This window comes from Salminus brasiliensis, chromosome 2 (genome assembly GCF_030463535.1).
Source record: "Salminus brasiliensis chromosome 2, fSalBra1.hap2, whole genome shotgun sequence".
Classification (NCBI taxonomy): Eukaryota; Metazoa; Chordata; class Actinopteri; order Characiformes; family Bryconidae; genus Salminus; species Salminus brasiliensis.
Window position 1 is genome coordinate 50,034,539 of NC_132879.1, and position 19,912 is coordinate 50,054,450.

The 19,912-nt window shown below is 39.4% G+C and overlaps 1 protein-coding gene across 1 annotated transcript in view; it reads right to left on the reverse strand.

Annotated features, from left to right (window-relative positions):
• Window positions 1-19,912, reverse strand: part of LOC140549728 (uncharacterized) — a 145,795-nt gene that overhangs the window by 35,364 nt on the left and 90,519 nt on the right. The window contains 11 exon segments of the mRNA XM_072673473.1: window positions 152-460; window positions 667-702; window positions 855-1,160; window positions 2,269-2,583; window positions 2,750-2,761; window positions 2,850-3,173; window positions 3,350-3,664; window positions 6,287-6,589; window positions 7,957-8,265; window positions 8,512-8,814; window positions 9,197-9,505. Coding sequence (XP_072529574.1) covers window positions 152-460; window positions 667-702; window positions 855-1,160; window positions 2,269-2,583; window positions 2,750-2,761; window positions 2,850-3,173; window positions 3,350-3,664; window positions 6,287-6,589; window positions 7,957-8,265; window positions 8,512-8,814; window positions 9,197-9,505 — 2,841 coding nt within the window.

Consider the following 19,912-nt stretch of genomic DNA (forward strand, 5'->3'; position numbering starts at 1 on the left):
TGCACGGTTCTGCAATAGCTTTGTCCCACAAGCTTAAAGTGAATGAATTCAGTGCAAAGAATATAGGTGTCTTTCCCAAAAGTATCCAATCAGAGAACACTGATGAATATAACAGAGAAGTTAACACCAGCATAACAAATAATCCTCTGACCTGCACAGCTGACCTCAGCTCTGTGGGAGCAGTCAGTGTGTCTCTTCAGGGAATGAGGACAGTCCCACAAGTGAAGCTCATTCCCTTTACACTTCACTCTGTTCAGCCAGACAGTCCCTTCACCAGCACCAAAGGCAGCACTCCCACCAGCTCTCTGTGCTGGACCACAGCCAAGCTGCTTGCAGACCACCTCAGTATCTTTGATGTCCCACAGATCATCACAGACGGACCCCCACTCAGCATTATGATACACCTCCAGCCTCCCAGAACAGCTCCCCTCTCCTCCCTTCAGCCTGAGAGGCAAGTGATCTAAACACACACACACACACACATACACACACACACACACACACACACACACACACAGATCACGAAAACCAAAGGTCAACTCATAAAAAGGGAAGTTTAGATGAGATTGATTTGGCAAAAGAATTAAGAATGAGTGAGTTATCTGGGTTTATTAACTTCTGATATATATTTTCATGGTTCAAGCAGTAAACAGAATGCCTCCATACTTGATCGCTGGTTCAGTGTGTGCTGTTTATTCTCTCCTGTGAATATGATAAAAATACTTTTTTAATATCAAACTGAGCTCAACATCAGGCTTTCAATATTCAATATTCTTCAATCCTGCAATACTCATAATGTCTGCTTTCAAAATGAAAATATGTTTGTCCATCTCCAAGAAAGAGAAAGTCCCTACCTGAGCAGGTAATGTGAGCCGCCTCATCAGTATTTTCACACTTGTTCTGTCCCCAGGGGGAAGATGGACACTGCCACAGAGTGGAGTCATGTTTCCTACATTTCACTTCATCCAGCCAGTTAGGAGCTGATTCCACTCTTGCTTTAGTAGCCTTCTCACTCCCAGTTCTTCCACAGTTCAGCTCTCGACAGATCAGACTTACTGCTTCTTCATCTATGCCTGTCACACACACATTCCCCCAGGTTCCATTGTAGAACACCTCCAGATTCCCCTCACAGCCCTCAGTGAGTCTGATCTCTTTAAACTCTGGTGGGAGTAAGGTGTTTAATAATTAAGTCTTGCAGGTATTTGGAAACGATCTAAACTATCTAGAACTATTTGAAAGATATCTGAAAACTAGCCACTTAGCTATCATAATTGTTTTACATCTCCTTACCCTAAGCTCAACCTGGCTTGATATACCCTGTATGTCCAAATGTACGTGGACACTCCTACTAATGAATGAATTCAGCTACTCTAAGTTGCACCCATTGCTGACACACATATGTAAATGCACACACACAGCTTTTCTAGTCCCTGTAGAGAAAGTAATACAATTGGTCTCTCCGGAGCAGATAAATATGAACCAATTGCCACCATGCCTTATGCCAAAGATATGCCAATGGATTTCCTAAAAAGTCGTAGAAGTCCTAACACTAGATAAGGAGCAAACAAAATATTAGACTCTGCCATTCATTTATTGAAACAAATGATCTGAAATAATTCGATATTATATTAAAATTGTATCCAATATTTAATAAATAATATCCAATCTTAAAGTATGTGATCCACTAGGATTAACAGAAGATGAAATCAGAGTCAAATGTTTTTAATAAATGGGATGACAATCAGGTTTAAGTGGGTGCCCTGTTTTTTATAAAGAAAAGAGATCAATTAAAGTCAGATCTTTACAACAAATGGCACGAACAAAGAAGATTGATGAAGACCTCAGATAAGGTGTTGATGCTCATGAGACTGGAAAAGGTAAGTCAAAAAGGGTTTGGACTCCAACAAACCACAGTCAGACTATTATTCAACACCCTTAAGACCTAAGACCATCATTACCATTATTATGGTTAACCAACAAAGGTCATGCCAAGAGCAGGACATATAATAGTCTGTGAGATCACAAGGAAAACCAAAATAACTAAAGGCTTCTCTCACATTGGCTAATATTAATGTTCATTAGTCCACCATCAGGAGAACACTGAACAACAGTGGTGTGTATGGCAGTGTTGCAAAGAGAAAGCCGTTGCTCTCCAAATAAAACTGTCTACAGTTTACCAAAGATTGCATTGACAAAATGGCCTAAAAGCAGTACAACACACTTTAACAACTGAATATATTATAAATAGCAGCAGTCATCAAATGTTACCTGAGCACACGACTCCAACATCATCCTTGTGTCCACATTCACCCTCTCCACACAGCTGATATCTGCAGTTCCACAGAGACGTCTCGTTCCCCTCACACTCCACCTCATTTAGCCAAATGGGTCCAGTTCCAGCTCTAAACCTGGCTGGTACCAGAGCACTGAGGGCCACTCCACACTGTAGCTGTCTGCAGACCACCTCTGCATTCTTAATATCCCACAAGTCATCACTCACTGCCCCCCATGAGCCGCTGTGGAAAACCTCCAGCCTTCCTGCACAGTCTCCTCCAGAACCAACCAGCCTGATGGAGCTACGAGCTACAATTCAGAGAAAATTTACTGAGCATGACTTCTAATAATAATAAAATAATTATCGCAAAAATATTATTCATTTCTATGATGATGCACACACTCGAAATATTATATATTTATAAGGACTTGTTTGCACATGGTTGTTTGGTTAAAACCTGATCAACACACTTACTGTTGACTGTTCCTCTAATCTTTCACTCTGTTCTGTATAGTTGTAATATTGTCTGCTATATTAACAACTAAATTATTCTAAATGATTCCAATATTTTTACCAGAGCAGGTGATGTACAGCTGTTCTCTGGAGCTGCAGTTGACTGCTTCTGCACTGCTGCAGTTCCCCAGATGAGCTTCACTCCCAGAACAGTTGAAACCCGTCACACACATGTAGCTGTGTTCAGAACTGGATGGAGAGAAGCTGGAGATGTTGAGTACAGAACCACAGCCCAGCTGTCTGCAGACCACAGAGGCCTCAGACTCACTCCAGGAGTCCAGCAGAACTCTCCTCCAGTCCTGCCTGAAGTACACCTCCACCTCCCCCTCACACTCCATCCCTCCAGATAACCGCAGTCGCCCCTCATGAAACACCAGAGAGGAACCTGAAGATACAACAAAAATACTTTAAATTCAGGATTGTACTTGCAGTCATTTGTTTTTGCATTTTCTAAAGAACAATTTTCCAATTCTTTCTTATGATAAAAAAGATCATTCATGCACCACTTGCCCATGTCCCAGTAGTTGAGAAAGCATTACCAATAAGATTCGGAAAGCTCACCACTGCAGACGACTCCAACATCCTGTTTATGAGAGCATGCAGTTCGACTCCATGATGAAATGGGACATTTTGACAGGTGTGTTTCGTTCCCCTGACAATCAAACACATCAGCCCAGATCCGGCCACTCCCCTCCCCAAACCAGTCTGACCCCAACACAGCCACAGCACTCCCACACTTCAGCTGACCACAGAGGACACTGGCCACTCTCATATCCCAGCTTACATCACACACTGTGCCCCAATCACTGAGGTACTGGAGCTCCACTCGACCAGAACAGGAGTCTGAGCCGTTCATCAATCGAGCCTGAGTGTGACCTGAAACCACACATTATTAAAAGAGCAGGTAAACAGGAATGCAGGTATTACATTTTAGACCAATTTCCTGACCCGGAATTAAGCTCCAGGACTGCCTGTACTGCCTGTCCAGGAAATATTCTGTCTTATGTAATGAGATGTAAGTAAATAATATGAAATGTTATACTTTACCAGCACACATGGAGTCAAAACATAAAAACTACAAAACATGTAGTTCTTACCAGAACACACCAGTCCCACATCATTATTATGGGAGCAGTTGTGTTTGAGTGAAGATGATATTGGACAGAGAGTAATGTCAGATTCTTTGCCTCTACACTGAAGCTCATCTGACCACACCTGACCCTCCCCTCTGCCAAAAGCAGCTGCTCCCAGCACCTCCACAGGAAGCCCACAGCCCAGCTCTCGACACACAACCTTTGCATCCTGCTGGTCAAAGTCAGCATCACACACTGTGACCCAGGTCTCTCCATGAAACACCTCTACTCTCCCAGAGCACTGATGAGGACCATCCACAAGTCTGGACATTCTGTGACCTGTGTGAATTGTAACCTCATTAAAATATAACAATATATATTTGTGCACCTCAGGAACTTATTATATCATAAACAAGTTTATTCATCATCACAATTTGATTTAAAAGGTTATATTTTATATTTATTACACACATAATTACATATTTCAAGCTTTTTATTTATTTATTACATTTCTATATAATATTTTTTTTTTGGTAATAATATAATATTTCTTGTTTTGAATTTAATAATAAAACAAAAACATGTCACATAAAATGTAAGGAATATAAAATATGACTGTTTAGCTTTTTTAGTTAAATTATGAACAAAAATTAGTTAATTATATTTTAATTTTCTGAAATGATCTAGTACAAGTAATACAATGTTCAGAGGAAGATACTTACATAATTTCCTAAGCTACGTGTAGGTTAACATGTAGTGTTCAATAAAGTGCATATTCTCAATTGAATATGTGACGGTTTTGCATCAAATTATGAATACAAACGATTTTGACAACATTATTATTTTTTTTAGGTGAACTTGTATATTGTTAAAAAGAAAAAAGAAATGTAATACTGAAATCCACTTTTGAAAAATCATGCTAACAAAACTCTCTCACACTCACTGTCAAACTCTACCCTGAATATGTGTGTGGATCATGACAGTTTCCAAATAACTGTTGAATCATTCATCCAAATGTCAGCTAACAACAGTTGCTGTGTAGTGACTGGAGGGCTAAGCCTAAGCCCCTCATATTGGCAGTCTGGTCATGCCCCCAATAATGTATTTTTGGTTCAGTCTAACAGGTTGCTAGTTAGTTTTTATTTACTCATCAGTTTGCAGTGATTTCTACAGGAATTCTTTGATGAGAAAACGTGATGGCAAAGTACACAGTGATATTTTGTAAGTAATATTATTTAATATAGAAAACTTTCAAGTAATGGAGCTTTTTCTCTGAATACTTTGCCAGCAATTTGATCAGAATGGAGCAAAAGTTTTAGGACAGCTGTGCTGTGGTTCTTTTCATAATTAGCTTTTTAGTACACCCTTTGCACCAGGCCACACTGTGATGCATCAATTCAGAAAGCTCTCATTGTGCAGCAATACATGTTGAGAATAACATTACAACAGTATATATTTAAATGTTTTTTGTTTGACATGTTTTTTGTTAACCAACATGATTAACATAACATGTTTTCTTTACTATATTTTGTTTGTTTTTACACTACATATGTACTATGATAAAACTGATGTTGTACACAAACTGTTGTGGCACTACAATTTTCCACCAAGAAGACATAAAGACAGGAGTTGTTTTGAAGAGTTTGTTAGGGGTAACATTGCCTTGTTTCAGAGATGTGTGTTTCTTCAAGCGACTCATTCCCTCTTGGGTGACATTACAAATTAGGGTCACCCTTAATGTAAAAATGTATTTTAACTTCTTTTCAGTAACTGATAAAATTGTTTTATATTCATTATTGAAGCTGCATAATAATGACCTAATTACTATATAATTTACCTGAACCATGGGAATCACATGCTGGATGTTAACTATAAGGAAATTAATGAAACCTCTCAAAACAAAACAACATTCTCAACCACTTCACAACCAAATACAATACAAGTAATACACTGTAAATTACAGTAGATTGAAGCTTACCTGAACAGATGACTTCAGGATCCAACATATGACTACAGCTATGTTTACCCCATCCCAGTGATCCACAGTTCTTCAGTGTAGACTCTGATCCACTGCACTGCACTTTACTCATCCAGATTGGTCCAGATCCTGGTGTAGCTGCACCAAAACCAAGTACCTCTCCACAGTTCAACTTTCTACACACAACTGCAGCCGCCATCACATTCCAACCGACAGCACACACAGTTCCCCACTGTCCTCTGTGAAAAACTTCTACTCTCCCAGCACAGCGACTTCCACCATCCATCAGCCTCATACTGTCTGTGTGAGAGAGAGAGAAAAGAAAGAGAAAGGGGACAGATGATGAGACTAAATGAGAAATCGACTATATTAAATATTTCGTAAAGTATGAACATTTTATCTAACAGCTATTGTAAAAACAAGCAAATAAATAAACAAACAACTTACCAGCACACACCAGTCCCACATCACTGTCATGGGAGCAGTTTTGTTTGAGTGAAGATGATGTTGGACAGAAGTGAATCTGAGATTCGTTGCCTCTACACTGAAGCTCCTCTGACCACACCTGACCCTCCCCTCTGCCAAAAGCAGCTGCTCCCAGCACCTCCACAGGAAGCCCACAGCCCAGCTCTCGACACACAACCTCTGCATCCTGCTGGTCAAAGTCAGCATCACACACTGTGACCCAGGTCTCATTGTGAAGCACTTCCACTCTTCCAGAGCAGTGAGACCCACCAACCAGCCGGACTCCTAAAATATTTATCACAAGAAAAAAATGAAGGATATGTAATGAGTCCCTGCAGCCAGACCAGTCAAAACTGTTACATTACATTCATCCACAAGTACATTTCCAGAATGGGTAATGATAAAAGTAATGTGATATCCATCCCATGCTAATATATCACCCAATGTAGCAAGTGTAGTCAGTATAAAAAGAGTCTAATATAATAAGAGCTTATGTTATATATGTAATTGTATGCTCCTAATAAATTAGTGATGACAACAGTCACCACCACCACCAGCAGCCAAAGTCCTTATAAGCACGTCTGTTTACCTGTGTTTTGAAATATTACCATTTCCAAAACAAACTGCTGATTAAACCTGACAAACACCTCCTGAATTGTTTTCTTTACTATATTTTGTTTGTTTTGACACTACATATTTACTATGATAAAATGGATGTTGTACACAAACTGTTGTGGCATTGCAATTTTCCACCAAGAAGACATGAAGAGAGGAGTTGTTTTGAAGAGTTTGTTAGGGGTAACATTGCCTTGCTTGTTTCAGAGATGTGTGTTTCCCTCTTGGTTTTCAGTAACTGATGAAATTGTGTTTTATATTCATTATTGAAGCTGCATAAGACTGAAGGTCAAATTACCATTTCCAAAACAAACTGCTGATAAAACCTGATTTTTCTGGTGACTAAGCTTGAGCAGATATCCACATTGAGGGGGCTTTGTCCACTAGCACATCACATTGTAACCAGCAGATAATTGGCTCTTTTTGTTGAAGGGTGGGACTTTATCCTTAAACAGAGGTCAGCTCCCTCAGGACAAGCTTGTGTAAGAATAAACTAATTATTATAAGAGTGGTAACTAATTATTGTTAGATGAAGTGATACACTGTAAACATTGGTCTGAACTGCTGTTAAGCACAGGGATGATTTAGGTGGACAGGTGGAGTGAGTGAATGAATGAGTGAATGAGTGAGCAAGTGAAGAAGAGAGAGAGAGAAGCAGAACGAGGGCAGAGTTTGAATGTCATGCGTGGAAGTACAGTTCAAGTAGCCGCAGGGCAGCCTGTTCAACATTAAAATAAAGTAAAGTAATGACCGAGTTTCCTCCTCTTTATTTCTCAATTTAACCACGCTACCCATCCCCAACTCAACCAACCCACAGCCCAAGACTGAGGTGAACTAGCCTAAAAGAGACAGAGACTCATTCATCCACGCTAAGATTTACACATGCAAGAGTGTTTTTTTGAGAGCCACATGTAAGACTTTATTGTGTATTAATGATATGAGCCTATTCACATGTTATCAACAATTTGAGTTTAATCCTAATCAATGGAAAATGCAGAAAAATGTAGAAAAATCTTCCCCAAAGTTGTACAATTTACCTGAACAGACGACTCCAGCATCTTTAAAATGATCACAGTTATGTTTATCCCATCCTGCTGATCTACAGTTCTTCAGTGTAGACTCTAATCCACTACAGTCCACATCATCCATCCAGATCTGTCCTGATCCTGATCCAAAATGAGCTTCACTCAGTGCATCTACAGCCTCTCCACAGCCCAGCTCTCTACACACCACTGCAGCATCTCTCATATCCCAGTAATCACCACACACTGTTCCCCACTGTCCTCTATAAAGAACCTCCACTCTCCCAGCACAGCGACTGCCACCATCCACCAACCTCAAACTGTCTGTACAATAGCAAGCAAGACAGAGACATAGAGAGAGAGAATGAAAACAAAAACTGCAATAGCCTTTCAATAACCTTAAAATGATACAAAGTGAAATTGCTTTTGAAAAAAAGGGAATAACAGAGAAAGATATGTCCATATAATTATAATTATGAACAGTGAATTTCAAAAAACTTAAAACTACACATACACCCGTAATATATCTATTAGCAAAAATGAGATTAATTATGAAAATGTAACTCCTACCAGCACACACCAGTCCCACATCACTGTCATGGGAGCAGTTGTGTTTGAGTGAAGATGATGTTGGACAGAAGTGAAGCTGAGATTCGTTGCCTCTACACTGAAGCTCCTCTGACCACACCTGACCCTCCCCTCTGCCAAAAGCAGCTGCTCCCAGCACCTCCACAGGAAGCCCACAGCCCAGCTCTCGACACACAACCTCTGCATCCTGCTGGTCAAAGTCAGCATCACACACTGTGACCCAGGTCTCTCCATGAAGAACCTCTACTCTCCCAGAGCAGCGAGAACCATTAACAAGTCTGACTCCTAAAAGAGATATTATTTAACAATAAGCCTTAATGATGTTTAATATAATGATCTTGAAAATATATTAGACAATGCTTGGTTCTTAAATATCTTGGAAAACATTCATAATAAAACATTGGAAAAATACATATATTTACAAATATGTAGCTATTGGGTTTCTAAAGGAGTTGTACATTCAAGTTAGATTAAATTCATGAAAGTGGGTCAGAATAACAGACTCACTAATTGTGGGTTGAGAGTTCCAGTGTGCAGCAGTTTGGTGACTGCTCTGTTTTAACAAACCAATTTAGTTGGCAACTGATGAGTCAAATCAGGGTGGGTTTAGCAGAAAAATCACTGAACTGTGCTGGACACTGTATAACCCCTGTTTAAATTAACTTACCTGAGCAGATGACTCCAGCATCTGTAGAGTGATTACAGTTATGTTTACCCCATCCTGCTGATCTACAGTTCTTCAGTGTAGACTCTGATCCACTACAGTCCACATCATCCATCCAGATTGGTCCTGATCCTGATCCAAAATGAGCTTCACTCAGTGCATCTACAGCCTCTCCACAGCCCAGCTCTCTACACACCACTGCAGCATCTCTCATATCCCAGTAATCACCACACACTGTCCCCCACTGTCCTCTATGAAGAATCTCCACTCTCCCAGCACAGCGACTGCCACCATCCACCAACCTCACACTACCTGTAAGAGGGAGGGAGATGCATATACAGAGGATTGCAAAAAACTGGACATCCGTCCAGGTTGAGATAGCAATGACGTCTGACTGTTGACGTCTGCCTAGGTTGTTTCCAGTCAGTGGTGCAGATCAGTGACACACCTCATTTCAAGACCACCACGCCTATCAGCATAGATATATTCACAAGAACTATTGCTATTTAAATACGCAGGCAGAAAGAAATGTGTAAATAGACTGTTGTATGGTAGGACCCCTGATGCTGAAATTTGTGGAGAGGATGCAGGAAAGGTTTTCTTCTGATGATTTTGATGAAGATCATTTTTTTTGCAGAAGTAGCCTCACAGTAGAACAGCCCACTAACACTCCATAGTCTACTAAATGTTCCTGAAGGTCTTTTACAGAGAAACCAATTTGGATTAGCTTTTGCAGCATTCCTGTGAGCAGCTCTCTCCCAGATCTTAACTTAACCTGCACCAGTCTTGTTAAGTGCCATTTCTAAATGACTTTACAATCTGAAAAAGAAACTGGAAATACTTTACTATTGACATATTCTCCTGCTTTGTGGACAACAATTATTTAAATTTTCAGAGCATCAGACAGCTGCTTAGAAGAGAAAATTGAAAATTTCAGGGGTCACTCTGGGCACAACATAATGAAGCAATTTTCTGCTGCAGTTCAATCTGAACTCATAGTCATCCATAGATGATCACCACAACAGCCGGCACTCATGCCTGCCATCGCTAACACCTACAAATCAGCCACAGTCATAGATGAACTCCACACATTGGGCTTGCTAGGGTCCAATGACCAACAGAGAGAGCATCATATATGGTGCACCAGAAGGCAAAAGCACAGCAAGCAAGCTAGAGTTCACGCTAGACTAAACACTAACTGGCCGGCTGTCCTGCTCATTCTGCTATCCAGCATTTGCTCCTTGGACAGCATACTGGATCTTTCCTGGTGCACACAGGGCTGAGTCCCACCCCCACTACAGCTAAGACCACCATAATGTGTTGTGCTAATTTCATCTTACAGACTGCTTATCAGATGTACCAAATCACAGTAGAAGAAGCTAGAATGTAACTTTGCTTTTCAGATCTGTTTTGAGCACACTGACATGGACATGTTTATGAAGGCTGTGACTGCTGGAGATTCCATGAACCTTGTGTTTGCCTACTGAATACATTTCAAACAGTCACCTGGAAAAACTACAAAACACATTTCTTACCAGCACACACCAGTCCCACGTCATTATCATGGGAGCAGTTGTGTTTGAGTGAAGATGATGTTGGACAGAAGTGAATCTGAGATTCGTTGCCTCTACACTGAAGCTCCTCTGACCACACCTGACCCTCCCCTCTGCCAAAAGCAGCTGCTCCCAGCACCTTCACAGGAAGCCCACAGCCCAGCTCTCGACACACAACCTCTGCATCCTGCTGGTCAAAGTCAGCATCACACACTGTGACCCAGGTCTCATTGTGAAGAACCTCTACTCTCCCAGAGCAGTGAGAACCTCCAACCAACCTGACTCCTATATTATAAGAGAATGAGCAAAGAGAGGAAATAAGCAATAGAAAGTCAGGGCAAAACTTCTGTATAAAAAGTTCTCATTCAGATTTTTCTAAATTAAAATCTACTACACATTGTGCTTCTTGCCTGAACAGATGACTCCAGAATTTTGAGTCTGACTGCAGTCATGTTTACCCCACAGTCTTGATCTACAGTTCTTCAATGTAGACTCTGATCCACTACAGTCCACATCATCCATCCAGATTGGTTCTGATCCTGATCCAAACTGAGCTTCACTCAGAGCATCTACAGCCTCTCCACAGCCCAGCTCTCTACACACCACTGCAGCATCACTCATATCCCAGTAATCATCACACACTGTTCCCCACTGTCCTCTATGAAGAACCTCCACTCTCCCAGCACAGCGACTGCCACCATCCACCAACCTCACACTGTCTGTTCAACAGAGAGAAAAAAAGGAAGTGAGAACAAAAGATCAATGCTAAAGTCTTAATGCTAAAACAATTAACTATATATACATAACAGTACATAAAAACTTACAAAGTTAAACAAAGCGTAACACTTGAGCAGCAAGTGTCAGCAGTGACTCTGCCAGGGATTTTAGTGTCTCATGAAAAGATATTACACTGGGTCCCACAACTCTAACAATTCTGACTAAATACTCAATGCTCACTTAATGCATTTTTAGGGTCAGTCACGAGGCCCACTCAGCATTTCTGTTCAAGATTTGATAGTTGAAGCGATTCATAATCTGCTTGTCCACCATTCTGCTCTTAGTATCCCATAATGAGAAAGTAACAATATATATATATATATATATATATATATATATATATATATATATATATATATATATATATATATATATATATATATATAATTTATTAAAAAGAAAAACAAGAAAAATTCACATTTACATAAGTATTCAGATCCTTTACTATTACACTTGAAATTTAGCTCACATTTCTCTTGATCATCTTTGAGATGTTTTGCTCCTTGATTGGAGTCCAACTTCATTTAATTTTCAATTTAATTGATTGAACATTACTTGGAAAGACATACACCTACGATAAGGTCTCATAGCCGACAATGCATATTTGAGCAAAAAGCAAGCAATGAGGAGGAAATAACTGCCTGCAAAGCTCAGAGACAGGGTTGTGTGGAGGCACAGATCTGGAGAAGGCTGCAAAAAGGCTACAAAAACGTTTGGTTGCACTGAAAGTTCATAGGAGCACACTGGCTTTTATAATACTTAAATGAAGAGGTTTAGAACAACCCCCCAAACAAAGTAGTCTAGGAACCATGGTTGAAGAGGTCACCAAGAACCTGAGCCACAAAGATCCCGTGTGCAGATGGGAAAAACTTCCAGAAGGTCCACCATGACCACAGCACTCATGGACTTTCAGACTTTTCACTTTGTCATTGTGGGGTACTGAGGAGCAGAGAAGGGTAATTGCACAGACAAGCAGACCAGAGAAGAACAAACTGGCTGGTAAAACATTGTTAGATGGTTCTATCTAACAATCTATCTTAGCTATCTTAGGTGGTTGCATTGGGGTTACTTGGTGGTACCCCATGTGGTTGCTTTGGTGTTGCTAGGTGGTTGCAATAGTGTCCTAAAGTGATGTCTAAGGTGTAGATAGGGGGTGCTAGGTGGTTGCTATGATGTCACTAAGCAATTAATATGGAATCCCAAGTGGTTGCAAGGTGTAATTAAGTAGATGGTGATGTTAGCCTGTTGTTATGGTATCCCAGGTGATGTAAGATAAGGTAAGATGTTGCTAAGTGGTTGCCTGGCTGAGACTCTGCAGAGGCAGATGTAGCAGTAACACAGCCAGGTGGGGATGAAGGGAAGTAAGAGGAGGAGATGGAGCAGCAGGTTGGAACACGTTACCTCAGCCATAGTGCCACCCAGCTCTTCGAGCAAGCAGTGGTGCTCACTTAAGAGTTTTGGAGTTTAGACATGTGAGTTTAAACATGTGATTACATGATGTAACAGAGTTCTTGTTTTATAAACATTTACATTAAGATATTGTAGAGTCCTATTGGATTAAACACTTACCAGAACACACCAGTCCCACATCACTGTCATGGGAGCAGTTGTGTTTGAGTGAAGATAATGTTGGACAGAAGTGAATCTGAGATTCGTTGCCTCTACACTGAAGCTCTTTTGACCACACCTGACCCTCCCCTCTGCCAAAAGCAGCTGCACCCAGCACCTCCACAGGAAGCCCACAGCCCAGCTCTCGACACACAACCTCTGCATCCTGCTGGTCAAAGTCAGCATCACACACTGTGCCCCAGGTCTCTCCATGAAGAACCTCTACTCTCCCAGAGCAGTGAGAACCTCCAACCAGTCTGACTTCTAAAATGAGGAAAAGAGAAATTATTATAATACTCTTACAATATATCCTCTATTATAACACTGATATCACTCACTGTTATCACATTTCATCACTGACACTGAAAAACACAAAATTATGGTGAGGCTGATTTTTTAACAGGACAGTTGTGTTGGCCATTTATTGAACAGCCTGCAATACCTGGTGAAAACCTGATGACTTATGGTGAAAAGGGTTTGTGCTGTTGAGGACTTATGAATGACTTGATATTACCAATGATAGTTCTGTTATATCTGGAAAATCACATAAAACGTACACAAAAAAAGAATTTACATGATTTATCACACCCCTACCAATCCTACCTGATTTTTAGTTTACAACAGGAGACACTAGGCTAGCTTTGCTTAAAAACACTGAACACTGAACGTTAAGTCATCTAATCTCTGTAGATACGTGATGATATTTTGTCATTCTTTTGCTCTGTTGTGTTCCTTTCCTGCTCCGTCAGTTTTGTTTGTCATGAGCTTTTTAGCACATAGCTCTATTTTGTTTGTGTTCTTGTCTCCGCTCTCACCCCCACCTATTCTTTAGTCTTCAGAGGTGTTCTCTACATAGTAGCCCTGCCCTGTTGTTAACTCCTGTCAGGTGTATTGATGCCCTCTTTTGTTTCAGTGTTGCTTGTCTTTTGTTTAGGGATGGGCAGAAGGAGGCTTCTGAAGCAACAACACATTTGAAGTGTATAAACATACGGCTCTACTATGCCACCTGTTGTAAAATAAAACTACTTCACCACCATTGTCTGATTCACTAGCGTGTGTAGACCATGCAACATGCAGTGATGTCAGCAGTTTTATCTTCTTATAATTGAATCATTTGATGAAGTGAAATTTGTGAAGTGACATGACTGTGTTTGGAGCGAGGCACAGAATCATAGAATCTTCGAACCATTTTCTAAAGCACTAAGATTTATCTTCACCAAACAAAGGAAGATCTGCAATCAAGCCAAATGAGTTGAAAGAGATTTTTTTGGTGTGTATTTAGGGAGTGACAGTGTTTGTTATCAACCTCTTTCTCTTTCTCATATTTCGGATGGGAATATTTGCATGTCTTCGAAGTCTGTTGCACTTTTCTGACAAAGAACCTGATATCAAACTTTAGATATTAACTAATCAACTGCATCTGAACTGAACATTAAATTATGATTAATTGTAAAGATTTATTTTGCCAAACTATCCATTTTCCCCTACTTGGTTTTAACTATTCGTGGTGCAATTTATTTTTATTGCACTTGTATTTTGTAACTTATTTATCTGCCATAATTGAACAAAAACAAGTGGTTTCACCATTTATAGCCAGTTACTCAGATTAGCTGACTCTATCAGGACAGCTCACAGACAGCTTTCTAACTTAGCATAATTGAATGCAGCACTGTTTTACCTCTTTATTAATAGTTTAAACATTTTCATTTTTAAAAATGTATTCTACTGCTGCAAGACCCCATCACAGACCCTGAGAAAACCCCAAATCACTGTTTCAAAACACATATCCAGGTTTGGCAGAGAATTATTCATGAATATAAATGATGCTATTACTCCATGTAAAACTGTGATTAGTACAAAATAAGAAATAAATCTGAAGATTGATTCACAAAAAACAGTGTTTATCACAATCTGAGTTTTTTTGTACTTTACCTGAACAGATCATTCCAACTTCTCTAGAGTGATCACATGTAGGATCCAAAACTATCTCATTTCGTGCCCCACATTTGTTCATTGTAGACTCTGATCCATTACACACCCTCCCATATTGCCAGGCTTCTCCTGATCCTTGTCCAAAGTGATCAGCATTCACTAGAGCTACAGCCTCTCCACAGCCCAGCTCTCTACACACCACTGTAGCAGCATTTATATCCCAGTAACCATCACATACTGTTCCCCACTGTCCTCTATGAAAAATCTCCACTCTCCCAGCACAGCGACTGCCACCATTCACCAATTTTACAATTCCTGCACATGAGAGAGAAAGAAAAGAAAGAAAATATAAATGCCCAACAGCAGAATACTGACCCATAGCAGAATGTTCTGATTAACATTAATGCTCTGATTGTATTTAATGTTGATCATTTTCATTTGAGACAGTAAGAACTTACCAGCTGTGGAGAGAGTGATCATGGAGAACAGAAGAATGAGGAGCACACAGCTGTCCATCTCCCTCTGACCTGCACACACTCCGTTCAACTCAGCAGCAGAACAAGCTTCACCTCCACTCCCCCAGAGAGACTGAAGACACTGAGAGAGAGAGAGAGAGAGAGAGAGAGAGAGAGAGAGAGAGAGACCCCACAGCCGCCAATCACACTCACTATGACCTTATTAGAAAGAGGAGAGGAAACCATCAAACATTTTCAGTGACAAATCAGAGGAGGCATTTTATTCTTTCTCCATATTTATCAAAAGAGCGTCAGCGCTGATCAACACAACTCCACCTCCCTCTCTAGAGGAGTGTGTGTGTGTATGTGTGAGTGTGTGTGAGTGTGTGTGTGTGTGTGTGTGTGTGTGTGTGTGTGAGAGAGAGAGAGGAGAGACTGGCAGCAGTGTGGTAGGAAACCCACCAACATACAGGAGACTTCAGAGAGAGGAAACACTCCAGCTTTAATGCTGCACCTGCAGAGAGCTGATCCATACACTGATAAAGCCCCTCCCAACACTCTCTCTCTCTCTCACACACACACACACAAACACACACGCACAGACACAAACAAACACACTCACACACACACAAGCTCTTGGTTAGGATTCACTTATAGTTACATAAAACGTAAAGTATTACTGGATATTTTGGACTAATACTTTTGTATTGTTGTGGTTTAAAAATAAAAACAGTTCAAATCCTACATGTTTTCCCTTGATGTCTACTTCTGATGTTTGTGGGACTTTTTTTATAGAAATGTATTTATTTTTTTATTTCTACAAAATCGGTTTCCAACTTCTCTTTAACCTTCAAAATTAAACAGACTGTTTTAATTCCTACTTCTTTAAAATGGATATAAGATAAATTATGGCCTCAGAATCTCACATGTAGGCCTAGCAGTGCTTCACTTTTGTAAATGTAATGGTAATTCAGTAGGAACTCTCTATGTTACATTCCCGTGAAGTTATAACAGCCTGTGAAAGAATTTGTTAGAACATAAATGATGCTCCAGTGGCCTCTTTAAGTCTCTTTAAGTTCAACCTGTGTAGAGAGTCCATACCTGAACAGACATATTAAATATAATTGTGATTGAACAAGTCTATTCATATGAAATATCTGCTGAAAGCTGACAGGTCAGAGGTGACCATCTAGTTTAATTTATCAAGTCTTAATTACAAATTCACAAACAAGTACAGGCAACGATGCAGCTTATTCAAGTTTCATCTTGATAGATCGAGCGTTTTTTGAGAAACAGATATGTGAAAGTTATAGTGCCCCCTATATTGCAGTGGCACCAACGTATATGTATTACCCAGGAGTCCTAAAGTCTACACATGTTTGAAGTTTTGTTACAATCAGTCAAAAAAGTTACAGCTTTGTATGCATGATTTATATGATCCAAGCTCCGCCCCTATTTGTAATTAGCATCTGGTATTAATGCATTGTTAAATTCCCAACATATTTTGGTAATTATTAAAAAAAATGATAGACTTCTGATTCATTTGACACCAGAAAAGTGAAGATTGGTCAGAAATCCTAGGACAAGTTTGCATTTAAATTTGAGTGTGTGAAATGAGACAGGCGGAGCTGTATGGTTTCTGAGACTTTTTTGGAGGGTGTACAAAATGTATAAAAATGTATCTCTATAAATAGATGTGGATTAAAATGCTTAACACTTTTCTACAGAGGCACCGTCAGGCCGAAAGGGCAGTGCTCACTCATTTGAGAGAGAATGATAAATGCAATTAAGTTTTTTTTTAGAGTTTATCCAAAGGCCTTTCATGTGTGTTGATCTACTGAGGGTGGTAGAACTGTCTATTGATTGTCAACAGAGATGTCAGAAATACATAACTCATAGTTAAGTTTCTGATGTGATTGTATTTGCAGTGATGTTTGGATGTAAACAGTTAAATCCTGTGATATACATGCCAAAATGAGGCCCAATACACCCCTAATAGGCCTCATTGGAATACAGGAGAGAAGTAAAAGTAAGTTAAACTTGTCAAAAGGTGTGCATATGATTATGATTATTAATCAGGAACCGTCATCCAAGGTGGTCAACAACTTTTATTCAGATTGACCTTTTGACCTTTGTATAGTAAGCCCTAGACTTTGAATGGATGTCAAAATACCAGACGGGGAATTTCTGACACAACATGTATTTTCAAAGTAATTCAGATCAGATTTGCTTTCTGTAGACTTCAGAATATCATTGTGGTGGAAATGTTAAGTGTTTCTCAGTGCTTTAGTGCACCTTTTAGAACCACAGCTAGGAACTGTTAGTCTCAATATATACATGTGATTATAATTTTGAGATGCTGATGAGTTAGCAATATAAATTAAAAATGCCATTGTCTCAATAAGTAATTGATAGTCAAAGACCATATTGAGTAAAAGAGTCAATAGGATCAAATTCTAGATGAAAAAGTATGAAATATGGCTTTAGTCAGTGATATGTGGAGTCCAAGCTGAATCTTACAAGTAGGCCTAGCAGTGCTTCACTTTTGTAAAGGTAATGTAAGGAGGAGCCCCCTAGGGTACTAGTCTGTGAATGGGCATCTTTGGAATACAGGAGACAAGTGAAAGTGAGTTAGAATTTGTCAAAAGGTGTCCATATGTTAAAGGTATTCATCTGGAGTCTTCCTCCAAGACATTAACTGAGTTTTGTTCAGCTTGACCTTTTGACTCTTATGTTGACACAGACTTTTATGTTGACACTTTGTGTTATCGTCATGTGTGTGCTCACGATTTAATTAATACATTCCACCTGTGGCTGGTATATTTAAGGAGGGCTAGCGCTAGCTGCTAGTCGCCGAGAATTGAGTCTATTGGGCTCATCGGCGGACTCAGTGAATAGAAGTGCACCTTATGAGCTTATTGAATCTTTATTTTTTTAGCCGTGCTACAGAGTGACAGTATATATCTAAGACTAGCATGTCTCTTTTTCATGCTTTGGATTGGAATGATCATTTCCCTGGTTCATCACACTATATTGGAAAAAATCAGTTACCAAACCAATTAGCAAACTTGACCAGATGACTGCATCTGGGCAGAGTGATAAATCATGAACGTTCTTGATTTTTTCCCCCAAACTATTCCTTTAAAAGGTTCAGGTGAGATTTAGGAGTTTTTGCTATCAGTGGTGATAATTAAAAACACTAATTATCACTACAATACAGATTATTCCTTAATTTATCACTGTCACTCAAAACCTTGTGGTTCTAGTTTTCCAATATTTTTAAGTTTTTAACAAAACTGGTAGTGAACATGGTATTCAAATTTGGTGAGTGGACCAATATAAATGCTCCAAAATGAAAAAAAAAAAAAATATATATATATTTTTTTTTTCTGTAAATTTATGTTTTTATTAATATTTTTTATTACTATAGTTTTTTTTCTTTCTACTTGTCATTTATTCAGTTTAGCTGATTTTATCAGGCCAGCTCACAGATACACATCATTTAGTACCATATAATATAATACTGTTTTACCTCTTCATTAACAATTAATTTTTATTAAAAGAAATTATTAATTCTACATAGTAGCTAAACCGCTGAGTTCGTCAGCTCAGTGAGGCCTAATGCACTGATTGGGGTCTTTTTCCCAGAGAGAGAATAAATAGTCAAGTCAGAGCTTAATACAATGTTTGTATCTATATAAAATGTTGAGCACAAGTTTCGAAGGATGATTTGTGAATGTGTCAGCGCTGATCAACACAACTCCACCTCCCTCTCTAGAGGAGTGTGTGTGTGTGTGTGTGTGTGTGTGTGTGTGTTGCACTGGCAGCAGTGTGGTAGGAAACCCACCAACATACAGGAGACAGGAAACACTCCACTGTAAAACAGCTTTAATGTTGCACCTGCAGAGAACTGATCCATACACTGATAACCACACACACACACACACACACACACACGCACACACACACACACACACACACACAAGCTGTTGGATAGGATTCACTTGTAGTTACATTAAATGTAAAGTATTACTGGATATTTTGGACTAATACTTTTGTATTGTTGTGGTTTAAAAATAAAAACAGTTCAAATCCTACATGTTTTCCCTTGATGTCTACTTCTGACATTTGTCGGACTTTTTTATAGAAATTTATTATTTTATTATTTCTACAAAATCGGTTTACCAACTTCTCTTTAACCTTCAAAATTAAACAGACTGTTTTAATTCCTACTTCTTTAAAATGGATATAAGGTAAAATTTGGCCTCAGTCAGTAATATGTGGGGCCCAGACAGAAGTAGGCCTAGCAGTGCTTCACTTTTGTAAATGTAATGGAAATTCTGTAGGAACTCTCTATGTTACATTCCCATGAAGTTATAACAGTCTGTGAAAGA